The 20,000-nt window shown below is 42.6% G+C and overlaps 1 protein-coding gene across 1 annotated transcript in view; it reads left to right on the top strand.

Moving 5' to 3' along the window:
• Positions 1-2,435: 2,435 nt before the first annotated feature.
• Positions 2,436-20,000, top strand: part of LOC311224380 (uncharacterized protein) — a gene marked incomplete at its 5' end in the record, with an annotated part of 44,749 nt that continues 27,184 nt past the window's right edge. The window contains one exon of the mRNA XM_084309349.1: positions 2,436-2,615. Coding sequence (XP_084165475.1) covers positions 2,436-2,615 — 180 coding nt within the window. The remainder of the gene's footprint in view (positions 2,616-20,000) is intronic.

Raw genomic sequence — 20,000 nt, 5'->3', positions numbered from 1 at the left:
CATTTTAAAGGGCTGAACTGAGCCGAACCCTGTGGGATATCATTACACGGAGTCTGTTGGTTTCACAACTGTGTATAACTTATTATCCACAATTATAATATAATAGTATAATAATATAATGGGCCTAATAATACTGGGCCTCTGCATTTCTCGTTGTCTGCACTTCTTTATCTGCATTTCTCTTCCCCCCACCCTGCCTTGACTAAAATCTCTAACAGCTCTCAGACTCTATCATCACATGTTGTCTTTATTCAGCTTGATAAACCTCACTCTCTCATCTGTTGTCTTTATTCAGCTTGATAAACCTCACTCTCTCATCACATGTTGTCTTTATGCAGCTTGATAAACCTCACTCTCTCATCACATGTTGTCTTTATTCAGCTTGATAAACCTCACTCTCTCATCACATGTTGTCTTTATTCAGCTTGATAAACCTCACTCTCTCATCTGTTGTCTTTATTCAGCTTGATAAACCTCACTCTCTCATCACATGTTGTCTTTATGCAGCTTGATAAACCTCACTCTCTCATCACATGTTGTCTTTATCCAGCTTGATAAACCTCACTCTCTCATCTGTTGTCTTTATTCAGCTTGATAAACCTCACTCTCTCATCACATGTTGTCTTTATCCAGCTTGATAAACCTCACTCTCTCATCTGTTGTCTTTATTCAGCTTGATAAACCTCACTCTCTCATCACATGTTGTCTTTATGCAGCTTGATAAACCTCACTCTCTCATCACATGTTGTCTTTATTCAGCTTGATAAACCTCACTCTCTCATCACATGTTGTCTTTATTCAGCTTGATAAACCTCACTCTCTCATCTGTTGTCTTTATTCAGCTTGATAAACCTCACTCTCTCATCACATGTTGTCTTTATGCAGCTTGATAAACCTCACTCTCTCATCACATGTTGTCTTTATTCAGCTTGATAAACCTCACTCTCTCATCACATGTTGTCTTTATTCAGCTTGATAAACCTCACTCTCTCATCACATGTTGTCTTTATGCAGCTTGATAAACCTCACTCTCTCATTTGTTGTCTTTATTCAGCTTGATAAATCTCACTCTCTCATCACATGTTGTCTTTATTCAGCTTGATAAACCTCACTCTCTCATCACATGTTGTCTTTATTCAGCTTGATAAACCTCACTCTCTCATCACATGTTGTCTTTATTCAGCTTGATAAACCTCACTCTCTCATCACATGTTGTCTTTATTCAGCTTGATAAACCTCACTCTCTCATCTACTGTCTTTATCCAGCTTGATAAACCTCACTCTCTCATCACATGTTGTCTTTATTCAACTTGATAAACCTCACTCTCTCGTCACATGCTGTCTTTATTCAACTTGATAAACCTCACTCTCTCACTTCTCTCATTTTCTTTTCTGTCTTTTTCCTTCTCTTTCCTATGAAGAACTCTTTCAATACTGTATGTACATCAGGTAAAATTAAGAAACAGTAGATTATCTTTTAGCCATGATGTTTTAAACAACCAGGTCTATTGAATCTGTAGCTGGCAGCAAACGTGTTTCCTGACATCATAGCCTACTTGGTGCAGCTATATAGCCTCCGGTAGCAAGATAGGCTCGGTCATGCCCAAACTTCTCAGATTCAACGTAACTATGATGTTCTGGTAATAGGCTGACTGGCAACTAACCATGGAAAAAAACATTAACAAGATAATAATAGACAAAACTATAGAGGAGACATTGGTGTTGATGGAGTATTTTCTTGATCTGTTTTGCGTTTACCACTTAAGAAAACACAGCTGAGACATACAATTGGAACTATTTCCTTTTAACCAGTTAATCTCCAGCTTAAGAAATAATTAATATTTAAAACTATTCATAAGTCATCATTATCTTGGCCACTTTTATCCTATAACTAGGGACAAACCAAATAGTCTAGTATCAGGTCCAAATAGTCTAGTATCAGGTCCAAATAGTCTACTATCAGGTCCAAATAGTCTAGTATCAGGTCCAAATAGTCTACTATCAGGTCCAAATAGTCTACTATCAGGTCCAAATAGTCTAATATCAGGTCCAAATAGTCTACTATCAGGTCCAAATAGTCTACTATCAGGTCCAAATAGTCTACTATCAGGTCCAAATAGTCTAGTATCAGGTCCAAATAGTCTGCTATCAGGTCCAAATAGTCTACTATCACGAATAAAGTCAGATATGGACCACCAATAAAACCATTAGACAAAGAAAATAAAAGGTCCTTGTGGAAAAAGAAATGCAGTTAAGTGAAATTCCCTGTTCGCTCATCTATAGAAAATGTATTTCAATAAGATATTTCCAACTATTATAGACACATTAGGTGTTTACAAATATAATGCAATGCATTATAACAATGAAAGGTTTATGTAAAAAAAATTAGGTAAAAGCACCAAATCTCCCGGGATTTGAAGTGGGAGCAAAACATCATGGCCCTGCTTAAAAAGGCCCAAATGACGATGTTCTTCCTCCGACAGTTGAAGAAATTTAAACTGCCGAGGACCATAATGGCCCAATTTTACACGGCCATCATCGAATCAATTCTCACCCACTCCATCATCTCCTGGTTCCCCGCTGCAGCGGCAAAGGATCTCACCAAGCTTCAGCGGGTGATTCGCTCCGCGGAGAGGGTGATCGGCTGTCCCCTGCCCTCCCTCAGGTCCCTGCACGACTCCAGGGCGCTGCAGAGGGCAAAAAAGATCATGGCCGACCCCTTCCACCTTGGCCACAGCCTCTTCACCCTGCTCCCCTCTGGGAGAAGGCTGCAGATCCCAAAGGCTGTGAAAGCTCGTCACAGACTGAGTTTTTTCCCCTCAGCCGCCGGGCTGATCAATGCCTCAGGCCCCCACCCCAAGTGACACTGGCACAATAACAATGACACTGGCAAAAATACTGCACTGGGACTGACCTGGAACTCTGCACTTTACTTTACACTTTATATATATATATATTTATTCAAATTATTAATCCTTCACTGCACTGTCTTTGTCCTGTGTCTGTTGTTGCTGTTATTATGTGAAAAAAAGATTTATGGAAAAATGCATACACTGTAAATGCCGAAACAATTACCAATGGCTTATTAAAGGAATCTGAATCTGAATCTGAATACATGCTACTTTTCTCATTGACTTAAATTCATGCAGGTTTATAACTGTACTCAGATAAAATGGCTGCCATATTAAATGTGCACATTCTGTACTTTCATAATCTGTAAAAATCTGAAAAATTACAGAGGGAGACACGAGCCACAAACGGCTGGACCACATATGGTTCCATCCCAGAACTCATTATGACATGTCGCATCTAATGGATTATGAGTTACATTAGCCTTTAGCTGAAACGTATATATATCCACCACGTTGGTGTGACGTCTGTAACAAGTAATTTACTCTCCATCGCCTGCTGTCATCACACCATTCATTGTTGCTGATGACAGTCTGCTCGCCGGGCAGGCTGCTTCAGACTAAACCATGGCTGAGTGTCGTTGCGCTCACCAGCACTCTCTCTCCCAGGGCGGTTTCTGCTCTGACCTGCAGGGCGCAGCTGCTCGACTGGCAGTGGGAGAGGAGAGCGGCTTCACATGCAACGGAGAGCAACGAGGGGTCATCTGGGTATAGCGTAGAGATTAAAAGCTCTTGCCTACCATTATGTTTACAATTTGTCATTTAGCTTGACGCTTTTATCCAAAGCGACTTACAAGTTCTGTACGACAAGTCAGCAGGAAAAGTATAACTCTTTCAGCTGAGTAACAATGTTCATCAAACAGTGCTGAAACTTGGCCGGTGCCATGTTGAGGGCATAGTAGTAAAGATATATTAGTATAGTAGAAAGAGTGCATGATAGAAGACAGTAAGAAGGTTTGTTTTTCTTTCTTTTTTTACTGTTGATTGAAGAAGTGTGCTTTTGGTCGACGGCGAAAGATTGGACGGGTTTCGGCTGTCCTAACTGTGGTGGGAAGTTCGTTCCACCATTGTGGAGCGAGGACAGAGAATAGGCGGCTTCTCTTTGATGACCCTCCCGGAGCTCGGATAGGAGTGGGTCTGAGGCGGCCAGACCGACAGAGGTGACATGTTGTAGTCTATACCCTCCCCAGACCGACAGAGGAGGCATGTGGTCTATACCCTCCCCAGACTGACAGAGGAGGCATGTGGTCTACACCCTCCCCAGACTGACAGAGGTGACATGTTGTAGTCTACACCCTCCCCAGACCGACAGAGGAGGCATGTGGTCTACACCCTCCCCAGACTGACAGAGGAGGCATGTGGTCTACACCCTCCCCAGACTGACAGAGGAGGCATGTGGTCTACACCCTCCCCAGACTGACAGAGGTGACATGTTGTAGTCTATACCCTCCCCAGACCGACAGAGGAGGCATGTGGTCTACACCCTCCCCAGACTGACAGAGGAGGCATGTGGTCTACACCCTCCCCAGACTGACAGAGGAGGCATGTGGTAGTCTACACCCTCCCCAGACTGATAGAGGAGACATGTGGTAGTCTACTGTCTACACCCTCCCCAGACCGACAGAGGAGGTATGTGGTATAGTCTACACCCTCCCCAGACCGACAGAGGAGGCATGTGGTATAGTCTACACCAGGGGTGGGCAATTATTTTTCCCGGGGGGCCGAATGAGCAACTGAAAATATGTTGGAGGGCCGGGCCAAAATTCCAAACTCAATTATGCATAATATAAATTTTATTTCTATATAAAAAGCAGTAAATGGCATTGTTTTGACCCCTGGTAAGAGTGTATGTTATTATTTGGCAATTAAAAGGTGAGGTTAGTGTAACTGAGGGGTACAATTCCCTGACTGTATTGTTAGATATGATACTTACTACCACTACCTCTTGTACTTTAGACTCTGGCCACCCAGTACTAGGTATAAATAATTATGATAAACACTCCCACCTGATGAAACGGATCCAACACAAATGTACCAAGTCGAAAGTCTGCGTTTAATAATAATACATAGCAAAAGGTATGTACAACGATCACTTAATTACATTTATGATTTGAAATAGTATGCACTTTTATGGCAAATGAGTATTCGTAGGTAGATCAATATCGAATGTCCAATCTCTGATTGCGCAGGAAGCAAATATACAACCTGGAATATTTAGGGAACAATAGCAATGATACTTGAATGATTATATAGCTGGATACACTAGGGGAAGGTTCCGACTGCTTGTAGGACAGCTGGAGGGGGGGGGGGTAGAGTCTGGCTGTATCCCGTCTGGCCGAGGGTATCCTGGGAGAGCCCACAGTCGTGCGACCCGGTGCCCAGCGATCCTCGATCCACAGATGAAAGCAGTTGGACTCTCTGTGGCCGGCGTCCTCCGGTCCACGATGGAGAGACGTGAGGCGACCTCGTCGTGTAGAGCGTCTTCTCACCTGTCGTCCTCTCCGGAGGGGGTATTTCCAACACACCGCAGTGTTGGCCTTTATCCATAGAATAATCAAAGTACTCAAAGCATAATCCAAGCCGGGGAAGGCTAGCCGTCGTCGGTAGAATAATCCAATATACAGGTCCACTCGCTCTTTGGCCTGGAGCTCCTCGGGTGCAGCTTCACGTGGGGTCAACCACCCTGGATAAGCGTCCAGCTGATGCCCGAAACGATGGGGGTGCTGATTACTATAGAACTCTTACCGCACGAGGCACTACATATGAATAGACTATTATTAGCTTAATAGAATACGTCCAACTCGACGATATAGTGCCAAATATGACTATTCAAATATTAATATACACGATGTCTCAATGCCGATACTGGGCCGAATTGGCCTTACTGCCCACACGTGGTTCGCGGGGAGGCTTTTGCGTCTGTCACTCTGTTGGAGGGTAAGGAACTGGACTAAAAGAAAGCTCTACTTTAATAGCGCAGTATATATACGCACTATGAACAAATAGTACCATTAGTGGTGCGGTAGACATATTCCTACGCGGAACTAGGACTTGTCCATACATGTTGAGCGGTACGATTGAACCTGGTCTGAGGGGTATGGCGACCTGGCACCAAGGTCTCGTCCAATGGTAGAATGGAGACTATTATGGGATGTTCAGTAGACTAGAAGGGATATTCAATGCATATTGTACAAGGAATATACAAGGGATATCAGGGGATATACAAATACAATTAAATATATATATATAAATAAATATATATATTCGGTTTAATCTGATCCTTCAGAACAGTTAGCTTTCAAAAATATCATTTATTCAAATAGAATTTATTTTCAAAATGATAAACAAAATGTGAAACATTAATAACAAAGGGCATGTATGAAAAAGTGCTATACAAATAAAGTTATTATTTTGAGTTTCATATACTATTGAAACAAGGATTTTCTTAGCTTTCTAAAGACATCACATCATCTTATAGCCAAAATAAACAAGACATGTCACTGAACTGTGTAAAGAAAAGTGTCCCAGTAGCCTTTTTTACTTTACATGCCTATATTAAACATTTAATGTTTTCAGAACTGTGCAAAAAAAAGAAAAAAAATATCAAGTGTCCCATTTCACTTGTTATATTTCCACATTTTAGTGTTCTTCAGCTCTTTTTTTTTTTCATTCAGTGTGATAAATCCAGTCTCTGTTGAGCTTTAACAAGTCCATCAAAGTCAGGTTGCATGTCTGAGGTGGAGATGCGAAGCACAGCTGCCAGATGTTCATCAGTGAGAGAGGATCTGTACCTGGACTTGGTAAACGTCATGACTGAGAATTAGGGATGTCCGATATTATCGGCCGACCGATATTATCGGCCGATATCGGCAGTAAAATGTGATATCGGAAAATATCGGTATCGGTTTAAAAAAGAAAAAAAACAATAACAATATTTGTTATATATATATACAGTGAAATTATTAGTTACCTGAAATGATTCCGTTTTTTGGGGGGGAAACCCTGCATATATCGGTATCGGTTGATATCGGTTGATATCGGTATCGGAAATTAAGAGTTGGACAATATCGGAATATCGGTATCGGTAAAAAAGCCAATATCGAGCATCCCTACTGAGAATGTCTGTTCACATATAGGTGGATCCAAAGAGAACTAACATCTTCTGAGCATGTCTCCTCATGTTTGGAACGTTCTCCTCCTTGAGAGCAGAGTAGAACTCTAGCAGTGATGCTGACTTAAAGTGCTCTTTCAGTAGTGAATCAGACTGCAGGTCAATGAGTTCAAGAGGAAAACCAGCTGCATTTCATCCTCAACCTTTTTGAAATCTTGAAAACGCCTTGAAAATTCATCATGCAGTGCTCCCAACATGGATGAGTACCTGTGCCGGTGATCAGCTGATGGTTTGACTTCTTTCAGGGTTTTCATGTGTTTGAGATTGTTGCTGCCTAGTTGCCTTGAAATTAATTGCAACTTTGTCATGAAGGCTTTCACATGGCTATGCATTTCATGAGCAAAAATGCCCTTGCCCTGCAGTTGTGTGTTCAGTAGGGATGGGTACCGTTCACATTTGAACCGATACGGTACCGGTACCTGTGAATCGATACCGGTACCCAACGGTACCTTTTTTCTGTACTTTAGTCTAAAAAAATGTAATCAGTTGTGAAAAAAGAAATCCAAACTTCAAATAACCACACTTTCGACCGTTTTCGGCTTGCCCCGACTGCTTTGTTGTTGAATCAAGTCAAATCCTAGGTAAGCGTATATTGTGCGTGTGAACGTTGACATGAAAAGAAAAAAGTAAAAAAAAATAAAAATATTAATTTTTTTTTTATTTGTATTTTTTTATTATCATGTAATCTTTCGCGGGCCGGTCAGAATCATCCCGCGGGCCGTACAATGCCCAGGTCTGGTCTACACCCTCCCCAGACCGACAGAGGAGGCATGTGGTAGTCTACACCCTCCCCAGACCGACAGAGGAGGTATGTGGTAGTCTACACCCTCCCCAGACTGACAGAGGAGACATGTGGTAGTCTACACCCTCCCCAGACTGACAGAGGAGACATGTGGTACCACGGGTATTGCACTACCTCCCCTGCAGGTTCTATACAACAAGAGGTGCAAATCCAGAGCCTGCAGAATAATGAAAGACCCTCACCACCCCAATAACAGCCTGTTCCAGCTGCTGAGGTCAGGCAGACGCCTGCGAACACCAGCTACTAGGACAGAGAGGCTTTGGCTCAGCTTCTTCCCCCAGGCCATCAGAGCCTTGAACAATGAACACTGAGGGTCACAGAACACTGAACTCTCCACACACAAGCACACATTAGCACACACACGACATGCACGCTGTGCACGCTCGCACACTAGCAGCCACTTTAACATGAGAAAGCACTCACTCATGCTGCACACGCCCACACTTATGGCCACAAAGGAAAGGTCACTTTAAAAATAGTATAGTAACAGTGTATTGCACTACCAAGGGACCTAGCATGTCCTTCATGCTCTGTAAATAACTATGTACAAATACCGTGATGTCCCACTATGTTACCTGTTTATTGCACAATGTTGTTTATTGGATTCCATTATATGTTGTACTACTGCAGGGGTGGGCAATTATTTTTCCCGGGGGGCCGAATGAGCAACTGAAAATATGTTGGAGGGCCGGGCCAAAATTCCAAACTCAATTATGCATAATATACATTTTATTTCTATATAAAAAGCAGTAAATTGCATTGTTTTGACCCCTGGTAAGAGTGTATGTTATTATTTGGCAATTAAAAGGTGAGGTTAGCTTTCAAAAATATCATTTATTCAAATAGAATTTATTTTCAAAATGATAAACAAAATGTGAAACATTAATAACAAGGCATGTATGAAAAAGTGCTATACAAATAAAGTTATTATTTTGAGTTTCATATACTATTGAAACAAGGATTTTCTTAGCTTTCTAAAGACATCACATCATCTTATTGTTATGGTTTGTAACCGACCCCAATCGCACAACACAAGACAGGTATGATGGTTTGCCAAGAAACAGATATTTATTTAGAACAGGGAAAAAGGGCACTGTCCCTTTAAGGGAGAAAACACAAAACACTGGAATAACACAAGAGGGGAAGGTAAAGTGCCTTTAAGAGGCGGGCAGGAAAAGGGAACACTATGGGAAGGTAAGGGAACGCCTAAGGGAAGGTTAAGGGAACGCCTTGGGAACAGAGGAACTAGAGACTAGGGATAGAGGACTAGGGACAAGGTGGAACTAGATGGGGAGAAACTGGGACAGAAACTAGGTGGAACTAGAAGGGGAGAACTTGGGACAGGAACTAGGTGGAACTAGAAGGGGAGAACTTGGGACAGGAACTAGGTGGAACTAGAAGGGACAGACGGGAACAGAGGCCCGCGGAGGCGGGCTGGGGAACAGGGAGGAACTGGGGACAGAGAACCGCGGAGGCGGGCTGGGGACAGGGAGGAACTGGGGACTGGTGGGAAAACATCTGGGCCGCTCTGCAGAACAGAGGAGAGGGTTAATATTCAAAGGGAACAAACAGAGCAGATGCAGAACAGTCCAAATAACAAAGTAACAAAGTAAATACTATCTTCGTGTGAACAAACACACAGTGGGAGATGTAATGTCCAAAATAATATCCACGAGAGAACAAAACAGAGTGGGAGATGAAATGTCCAAACTAATAACTAAGTGAGAACTAAAGGAGGCAATACGCTGGGAGAGTGACATCACAATCAAAACTCACCCAGGCGTATGCGTAATGGTACAGGAACAGCAGCGGGAACGGGGGCAAGAGGCATTACGCTGAGTGAGTGACATCACAATCAAAACTCACCCAGGCGTATGCGTAAAGGTACAGGGACAGCAGCGGGAACGGGGGCAAGGGCACTACGCTGAGTGAGTGACATCACAATCAAAACTCACCCAGGCGTATGCGTAAAGGTACAGGGACAGCAGCGGGAACGGGGGCAAGGGCACTACGCTGAGTGAGTGACATCACAATCAAAACTCACCCAGGCGTATGCGTAAAGGTAAGGGACAGCAAACGGGAACGGGGGCAAGGGCACTACGCTGAGTGAGTGACATCACAATCAAAACTCACCCAGGCGTATGCGTAAAGGTACAGGGACAGCAACGGGGCGAGGGCATCGCCACCGGGTGGCTGGCTGTCCGAGCCGAGGAACAGAGCGCTGGAACAACGGCGGTGGCGAGGGCGTCGTCCACCGGGTAGCCGCTGTCGGAGCCGAGGAACAGAGTGCTGGAACAACGGCGGTGGCGAGGATGTCGTCCACCGGGTAGCCGCTGTCGGAGCCGAGGAACAGAGCGCTGGAACAGCGGCGGTGGCGAGGATGTCGTCCACCGGGTAGCCGCTGTCGGAGCCGAGGAACAGAGTGCGCGCCACACCTTGGTGTGCGCGTCGGAACAGTGGCGGTGGCGAGAGCGTCGTCCACCGGGTGGCCGCTGTCGGAGCCGAGGAACAGAGTGCGCGCCACACCTTGGTGTGCGCGTCGGAACAGTGGCGGTGGCGAGAGCGTCGTCCACCGGGTAGCCGCTGTCAGAGCCGAGGAACAGAGTGCGCGCCACACCTTGGTGTGCGCGTCGGAACAGTGGCGGTGGCGAGAGCGTCGTCCACCGGGTAGCCGCTGTCGGAGCCGAGGAACAGAGTGCGCGCCACACCTTGGTGTGCGCGTCGGAAACAGAGAGACGCCTCGGGGTGCGTCTGCGAGGAGGAGTGTGCCAAGCACGAAGGTCTGGAAGATGCGCGTCTGTGCGCTGGTACGGAGGAGCGTGCCAAGCTCGAAGGTCTGGAAGATGCGCGTCAGTGCGCTGGTACGGAGGAGCGTGCCAAGCTCGAAGGTCTGGAAGATGCGCGTCTGTGCGCTGGGACGGAGGAGCGTGCCAAGCTCGAAGGTCTGGAAGATGCGCGTCTGTGCGCTGGGACGGAGGAGCGTGCCAAGCTCGAAGGTCTGGAAGATGCGCGTCTGTGCGCTGGGACGGAGGAGCGTGCCAAGCTCGAAGGTCCGGGAGATGCGCGTTGGTCTAGATGTGCGTCAGGACGAACAGCTGCGCTGGGGTCTGCAGTGGAGCGCTGGGGTGCCTCCCGTGGAAGTTACAGGGAGCGCAGAACAGTCTCCTCCACAGGCTACGGCGACAGCAGACGAAGGCTGGAGCAAACATCTCAAGGCTGGAGAGATCCATCTTACAGCATTGGTAGACCAGAGGATCTCCCGAAAGAGTCTAGATGTTAGGGAATATGACTCAGCATGAATACAACACGACCCCACGCCAAAACGAGGGGAAGCGCCCTGGTATTTAAAGCCCACAGGGGGACTAATTAGCCTGCCATCACAGGTGCGAGAGATAATAGAATATCAAACAGGTGTGGCCACTAAGGGTAAGGAACGAGAGGGTGGGGGCTAGAGAGAGTGAGTAGGGAATTCCTAACAGTAGGCTTAAAGAAGACAGAGAAAAGGTAGTGAGCAGCGGGCAAAACCTCACACTTATAGCCAAAATAAACAAGACATGTCACTGAACTGTGTAAAGAAAAGTGTCCCAGTAGCCTTTTTTACTTTACATGCCTATATTAAACATTTAATGTTTTCAGAACTGTGCAAAAAAAAGAAAAAAAATATCAAGTGTCCCATTTCACTTGTTATATTTCCACATTTTAGTGTTCTTCAGCTTTTTTTTTTTCATTCAGTGTGATAAATCCAGTCTCTGTTGAGCTTTAACAAGTCCATCAAAGTCAGGTTGCATGTCTGAGGTGGAGATGCGAAGCACAGCTGCCAGATGTTCATCAGTGAGAGAGGATCTGTACCTGGACTTGGTAAACGTCATGACTGAGAATGTCTGTTCACATATAGGTGGATCCAAAGAGAACTAACATCTTCTGAGCATGTCTCCTCATGTTTGGAAAGTTCTCCTCCTTGAGAGCAGAGTAGAACTCTAGCAGTGATGCTGACTTAAAGTGCTCTTTCGGTAGTGAATCAGACTGCAGGTCAATGAGTTCAAGCTGAACATCAGTGGGTGCACTATCAACACTGCAGGTAAAGGAAGAGGAAACCAGCTGCATTTCATCCTCAACCTTTTTGAAATCTTGAAAACGCCTTGAAAATTCATCATGCAGTGCTCCCAACATGGATGAGTACCTGTGCCGGTGATCAGCTGATGGTTTGACTTCTTTCAGGGTTTTCATGTGTTTGAGATTGTTGCTGCCTAGTTGCCTTGAAATTAATTGCAACTTTGTCATGAAGGCTTTCACATGGCTATGCATTTCATGAGCAAAAATGCCCTTGCCCTGCAGTTGTGTGTTCAGTAGGGATGGGTACCGTTCACATTTGAACCGATACGGTACAGGTACCTGTGAATCGATACCGGTACCCAACGGTACCTTTTTTCTGTACTTTAGTCTCAAAAAATGTAATCTACCTACCTCAGTTGTGAAAAAATAAATCCAAACTTCAAATAACCACACTTTCGACCGTTTTCGGCTTGCCCCGACTGCTTTGTTGTTGAATCAAGTCAAATCCTAGGTACGCGTATATTGTGCGTGTGAACGTTGACATGAAAAGAAAAAAGTAAAAAAATAAAAAATATTAAAAAGATTTTTTTTTTTTTTTTTTTTTTTTTATTATCATGTAATCTTTCGCGGGCCGGTCAGAATCATCCCGCGGGCCGTACAATGCCCAGGTCTGTACTACTGTATTGCACATCGTTGCGGGCAAGACCACCCACATTTCATTGTATACTTGTATGCCGTGACAAATAAAACTCTTGACTTGACTTGGTAGTCTACACCCTCCCCAAACCGACAGAGGAGGCATGTGGTAGTCTACACCCTCCCCAGACCGACAGAGGAGGCATGTGGTAGTCTACACCCTCCCCAGACCGACAGAGGAGACATGTGGTAGTCTACACCCTCCCCAGACCGACATCACAACGACCAGGACCGCGACACACAGGGAATTGGCATAATGACGAAATTATGAAAAAGGCAAAAAACAAACAAACAAACAAAAAAATAAACAGAGCAATGAAGCGGCAGTTGGGTGTAACTGGGGAGGGGTATGGATTTATGTGCATTCCAAGGCAAGTATTTTTCTTCTTTTTTTTATTTGCCATTTACTTGACTTACTGGCCCATCAGGGCTACCGGCCCACTGGGAGAACTCCTGCTGCTCCAGATGGCCAGTCTGTCATGGTTAGGTTTACAATTCTGCAAAAGTGGTCGTTTTGCTCAAATTCTTTCTAAAAATAAGATTTTTTTCTCTGTTATTTTACGAGTCTCGAGTTATAAACTCCTAAAGTAAGCAAATGCTTAATGCTGTGACATCATCGGATTGCACTGCATTAACGTAAGCATCTAGAACTCCAGAAGGAAAACAAAAACATGTCAGTGTTTAACGTAGGTGTGGGAACATGGCTGCTCATAAAATATTCTCTCAATCATCTCAGTACAATGTGATGATGTCATGGCATTTGCATTTGAGAAAACTCATAAAACAAGAGAAAATAAATCTTGGCACATTTTAGGGAATTAGTAAAATTGTAGAATTATAACCTCAAAGTCATTTTGGGTGGAATATCCCTTTAAGGCACACCCAAACTCACTGCAAGGTAGACTATAGGCACAAAAGGGACGGGGAACTAAAGTTATCCTGGGACCCTGAACTAAAGTCGGTGTGTGTGTGTCTTGTTGAATGGTAAATGGTGCATTTATATAACACTATCATCCAAAGCGCTTTACAATTTTTCCCCTCACATTCACCCATTCACTCACACATTCACACAACGAAGGTGGAGGTGACCATGCAAGGTGCCAACCTGCTCATCGGGAGCAGTTAGGGGTTAAATGTCTTGCTCAAGGACACTTCGACACGCTGCCCGGGAGGAATCGAACCGCGAATCTTCTGATTACCAGACGACCGTTCTACCTCCTGAGCCACAGTCGCCCCACATATATATGTCATTCAATTTAGATATGGCTTAACCTTGTTTTAACCTAGAAAAGTTTTAGAACATTCTTATTCACAATACACAATCACTCACTCAGTGACTCACTCACGGGAGCTGTCTAATTGACCTATCTCAACCCCCACCCTCTTTTCTTGATCCAATCCAATCACAACTGTCGCTTCCTTCGGACAACCTGTTTCCATTGCAACCACAGATGTATAGCCATGCCTACCATTGGCCATTAGGTGCCTTGCTCAAGGGCGCCTCAATGGTAGTTAATGAGAGAATCAAGGAGAGCATCTCCTTTCCCTTTAAATGGGATAAAAAAACAAAACCATCTGTTCTCTGTTTTATCTGACCTTTGTCTCTTCATTTATTGTCTCTCTCACTCACATGTGCACACACACACACACACACACACACAGTGACCGTGAGTACTAATGGTGTATAAATTGGCATGATGTCATCCAATGATTTGGACCTGCAGATTATTTTCATCTCTCTCTCTCTCTCTCTCTCTCTCTCTCTCTCTCTCTCTCTCTCTCTCTCTCTCTCTCTCTCTCTCTCTCTCTCTCTCTCTCTCTCTCTCTCTCTCTCTCTCTCTCTCTCTCTTTCTCACTCTCTCTCTCTCTCTCTCTCTCTCTCTCTCTCTCTCTCTCTCTCTCTCTCTCTCTCTCTCTCTCTCTCTCTCTCTCTCTCTCTCTCTCTCTCCGGAGACATACATACAATTACACAAATGCATGAATGTACATGTGCTTGTGTGTGCCAGAGACTGTGTGAGAGAGTGAGAGAGCTTGTGTGTATAGCCTGTGAGCTCCTGTTATTCTGTACATGAGTCATATCTACATATCCAGTAGTGAATCACAGTGTCTGGAGAGTCTTTCCCAGAGACCACAGCAGGACTTCTGGACCTATTGAACCCTACAGTCTCCCTATTGGGATTTATAATGCAAAATATTAAAGCCCCAACCCTGATTATTTTTGTATTATCATTATTACTATTATTCTTATTCTTATTATTCTTATTCTTATTATTCTTATTCTTATTATTCTTATTCTTATTATTATTCTTATTATTATTCTTATTATTCTTATTATTATTATTATTATTATTATTATTATTATTATTATTATTATTATTATTATTATTATTATTATTATTATTATTATTATTATTATTATTATTATTATTATTATTATTATTATTATTATTATTATTATTATTATTATTATTATTATTATTGTTGTTATTGTTATTGTTATTGTTATTGTTATTGTTATTGTTATTGTTATTGTTATTATTATTGTTATTATTATTATTATTATTATTATTATTATTATTATTATTATTATTATTATTATTATTATTATTATTATTATTATTATTATTATTATGATTATGATTATGATTATGATTATTATTGTTATTGTTATTGTTATTGTTATTGTTATTGTTATTGTTATTGTTATTATTATTATTATTATTATTATTATTATTATTATTATTATTATTATTATTATTATTATTATTATTATTATTATTATTATTATTATTATTATTATTATTATTATTATTGTTATCATTATTATTGTTATCGATTCATAACTACTCTTCTTCTTCTTCTTCTTCTTCTTCTTCTTCTTCTTCTTCTTCTTCTTCTTCTTCTTCTTCTTCTTCTTCTTCTTCTTCTTCTTCTTCTTCTTCTTCTTCTTCTTCTTCTTCTTCTTCTTCTTCTTTTCTTCTTCTTCTTCTTCTTCTTCTTCTTCTTCTTCTTCTTCTTCTTATCATTATTTTGACCGTAAATTTGTAAATCTGTAGACCTGTTTCACTCCTACGGAAGCCGAGGACGTCCACGTCTTTATTTATTATTTTATTGCCGTTTTCTCGTGATAACGACTTATTATTTTGTTATCTTGATATAACAAAGTCCGCTTTCTCGTGATAACGACTTATTATTTCGTTATCTCAATAAAACAAAGTCCGTTTTTCTCATGATAACAACTTATTATTTTGTTATTTTAATATAACAAAGTCAGTTTCTCATGATAACGACTTATTATTTCCTTATCTCGATATAACAAAGTCCGTTTCTCGTGATAACAACATATTATTTCATTATCTTGATATAACAAAGTCCATTTCTTGTGATAACGGATTAATTTATTTCATGATCTTGATATAACAGAAGACTTTTGTTTTGGTGGGATAATTTTCCAGAACCATGTGCAGAACTCTGAGATGATTGTGAGCTGGTTCATGTGATCTGATCACGCCGTCCTGATTTCAGCCTTCAAGAGCTGCCACTGGCTGTCTGTTGCTGTACTGAACAACTTACTGAAATAAATGAATCCGTTATCATGAGAAAACTGACTTTGTTATATTGAGATAATGAAATAATAAGTTGTTATCACGAGAAAACGCCAATAAAATAATATATAGCGATGTGGCCGTTCTCGGCTTCCGTACACTCCAGTGTTTGTTTACAAACATTACCAATGTAAACAAACCCTTTATAGCCACGAAACAGCAGCAAATACATTTAAAAAATACTTTTACTAATACTTTTAATACTTTAATGAATACTTTTAGCTGTTGTCTTGTGTTAATCCTTGTATTAATAGCTCAATCGCTCGACTGGAGAATGAAAACATGGTCTCCCTTCCTATTCCTTCCTTGTGGTGGTGGGGGCTATACCTGTTGGATGTTTGGATCGTGGGTTGGGCCTTTAATGCTAGACCAGTGTGCTCCTTCGGTCAAATAAAAGACACAACTCTGCAGATCCCAGTGACACACAGCTTTCTAAGATAACCATCAAGGAGATGTATGGGTATTAGCTGAAGATATGGCTAAGTTATAGCTTCGTGAAAATAGGGTAGCAAAATACACGATAATACCTTCATAAATCTTGTCTCTGTATTTGTATCTGTCTGTATTTTTTGTTGGCAAGACTCATAAAATGGAATCCCCTGTGGGTCTTTTCTATGATTATGTAATAGCTACGTGCAAAACTAGAAAACACAAAATGTCTGCAGCTGAAGTGAATCTCCCAGTACTAAATTACTGCTGTTGTTTTGGCAGAAGCTGTAGGCCAGTATTTTCTGTCTTACAGGACCCCCCCCCCCCCCCATCTCCCCCTTAAAATGTATGGGTGTCTGCACGTGTTGGCGTATATGTATTTGTGCATATATTTTGTATGCTTATTTGTTTGTAAGATTTATGGTGTGTGTGTGAGAGAGAGAGAGAGAGAGAGAGAGAGAGAGAGAGAGAGAGAGAGAGAGAGAGAGAGAGAGAGAGAGAGAGAGAGAGAGAGAGAGAGCAAGCACATTGCTCCTCTTGTATAGGACCCACAGGAGGGCCAGGCTCTAGACCAGTGGTTCCCAAAGTCGGGGTCGCGACCCAAAGGTGGGCCGCGAGCAGCCACGGGTGGGCCGCGAGATGATCTAAAAAAAAAATAAAAAATTTATTTTTTTATTTTTTTATTTTTTTATTTTAATTTTTTTTGTCAGGCCACTGAACTTAGAAGCAGGCCAGGACAGTGTTTCTAGTTGTATTCTAAAATTCTATTCTATTGTATTCTAAAATGTGACTATATGGTTTTATATTAACTTAATAAATAAAAAAAAAACGAAAAATCTACTTATTTCAACGAACATTTCAAACTAAATAACAGATTATGCACATAAAACGCTGAAAACAACCGAAGCAACAATAGTATTTTAATGAGGCTATTATTATTATCATTATTATTTTGCAACAAGTTAGCCCTCTCATAAATAGCACATATAAATGAATAACTAACTTGAACTAACTTAATAGGATTGAAGTGATATTTGGCTTAAAAAATCGGTCGCCTGGCAAAAAAAAAAAAAAAAAAAAGCCAGACGATGTGCATTGGGCCGCGGCTCTCTGACGCCTTATTTTCTGGGCCCCGGCCTGAAAAAGTTTGGGAACCCCTGCTCTAGACAACACATTGCTCCTCTTGTATAGGACCCACAGGAGGGCCAGGCTCTAGACAACACATTGCTCCTCTTGTACAGGACCCACAGGAGGGCCAGGCTCTAGACAACATATTGCTCCTCTTGTACAGGACCCACAGGAGGGCCAGGCTCTAGACAACACATTGCTCCTCTTGTATAGGACCCACAGGAGGGCCAGGCTCTAGACAACATATTGCTCCTCTTGTACAGGACCCACAGGAGGGCCAGGCTCTAGACAACACATTGCTCCTCTTGTACAGGACCCACAGGAGGGCCAGGCTCAAGGCAACACATTGCTCCTCTTGTATAGGACCCACAGGAGGGCCAGGCTCTAGACAACACATTGCTCCTCTTGTACAGGACCCACAGGAGGGCCAGGCTCTAGACAACACATTGCTCCTCTTGTATAGGACCCACAGGAGGGCCAGGCTCTAGACAACACATTGCTCCTCTTGTACAGGAACCACAGGAGGGCCAGGCTCTAGACAACACATTGCTCCTCTTGTATAGGACCCACAGGAGGGCCAGGCTCAAGGCAACACATTGCTCCTCTTGTATAGGACCCACAGGAGGAACAGGCTCTAGACAACACATTGCTCCTCTTGTATAGGACCCACAGGAGGAACAGGCTCTAGACAACACATTGCTCCTCTTGTACAGGACCCACAGACCAGACGGGGGCCTGTCGAGGCACATTTGGGGTCCTGAGTCTGACCCATAGCTTCATAACCGTTGGAGGAGCAGAGTGACGCGCTGACATGTGAATACTGCTGTTTATGATTCAACATGCCAAGACGTTTCACAAGCAGATTCACAACTCAATCACACATTGAAACAACCTCTAGGTGTATTGATAAATCACACATGTACTGTACACACTAAACCTATAGTTCCATTGTTAAATCACACATGTACACTCTAAACCTCTAGTTCCATTGTTAAACCTCTGGTTCCATTGTTAAACCACACATCTACACTCTAAACCTCTGGTTCCATTGTTAAATCACACACGTACATTCTAAAGTCTCGCTCCAAAACGTTGCTATGTAGGGGTGGGTGTTTTTTTTCTTTTGTTTTCTGTGCTTCATAATATTATACAACTGTATGTGATTGTAATATTTAGAAAATGAGAAATTAAATGTACAATAAAAATACACAGGTTTCTTAGTGTGATTGTTGCCCACGAAGCGCCTGAATGACCATGTAGTGAATCAGTGAGTTCAGTGTTTGTTCCCATAGCTGGGTCTCTCTCTCTGTGATCCCAGACACGGAGAGTGATGACACAGTGAGAGTCTGACATGTCAATTAGTCATCTAGATAAAACCACACCTAGTATCCCCCTCTCTCTCTATCTATCTAGATAAAACCACACCTAATATCCCCCTCTCTCTCTCTATCTATCTATCTATCTATCTATCTATCTATCTATCTATCTATCTATCTATCTATCTATCTATCTATCTATCTATCTATCTATCTATCTATCTATCTATCTATCTATCTATCTATCTATCTATCTATCTATCTATCTATCTATCTATCTATCTATCTATCTGTCTATCTGTCTGTCTGTCTGTCTGTCTGTCTGTCTGTCTGTCTGTCTGTCTGTCTGTCTGTCTGTCTGTCTGTCTGTCTGTCTGTCTGTCTGTCTGTCTGTCTGTCGGTCTGTCGGTCTGTCTGTCTGTCTGTCTGTCTGTCTGTCTGTCTGTCTGTCTGTCGGTCTGTCTGTCTGTCTGTCTGTCTGTCTGTCTGTCTGTCTGTCTGTCTGTCTGTCTGTCTGTCTGTCTGTCTGTCGGTCTGTCGGTCTGTCGGTCTGTCTGTCTGTCTGTCTGTCTGTCTGTCTGTCTGTCTGTCTGTCTGTCTGTCTGTCTGTCTGTCTGTCTGTCTGTCTGTCTGTCTGTCTGTCTGTCTGTCTGTCTGTCTGTCTGTCTGTCTGTCTGTCTGTCTGTCTGTCTGTCTGTCTGTCTGTCTGTCTGTCTGTCTGTCTGTCTGTCTGTCTGTCTGTCTGTCTGTCTGTCTGTCTGTCTGTCTGTCTGTCTGTCTGTCTGTCTGTCTGTCTGTCTGTCTGTCTGTCTGTCTGTCTGTCTGTCTGTCTGTCTGTCTGTCTGTCTGTCTGTCTGTCTGTCTGTCTGTCTGTCTGTCTGTCTGTCTGTC

This window comes from Notolepis coatsorum (assembly GCF_963971535.1).
Source record: "Notolepis coatsorum genome assembly, chromosome: 1".
In the NCBI taxonomy this organism is placed as follows: Eukaryota; Metazoa; Chordata; class Actinopteri; order Aulopiformes; family Paralepididae; genus Notolepis; species Notolepis coatsorum.
The sequence above is the reverse complement of the archived record's forward strand: the minus strand, read 5'-3'. Positions and strand labels throughout refer to the sequence as shown.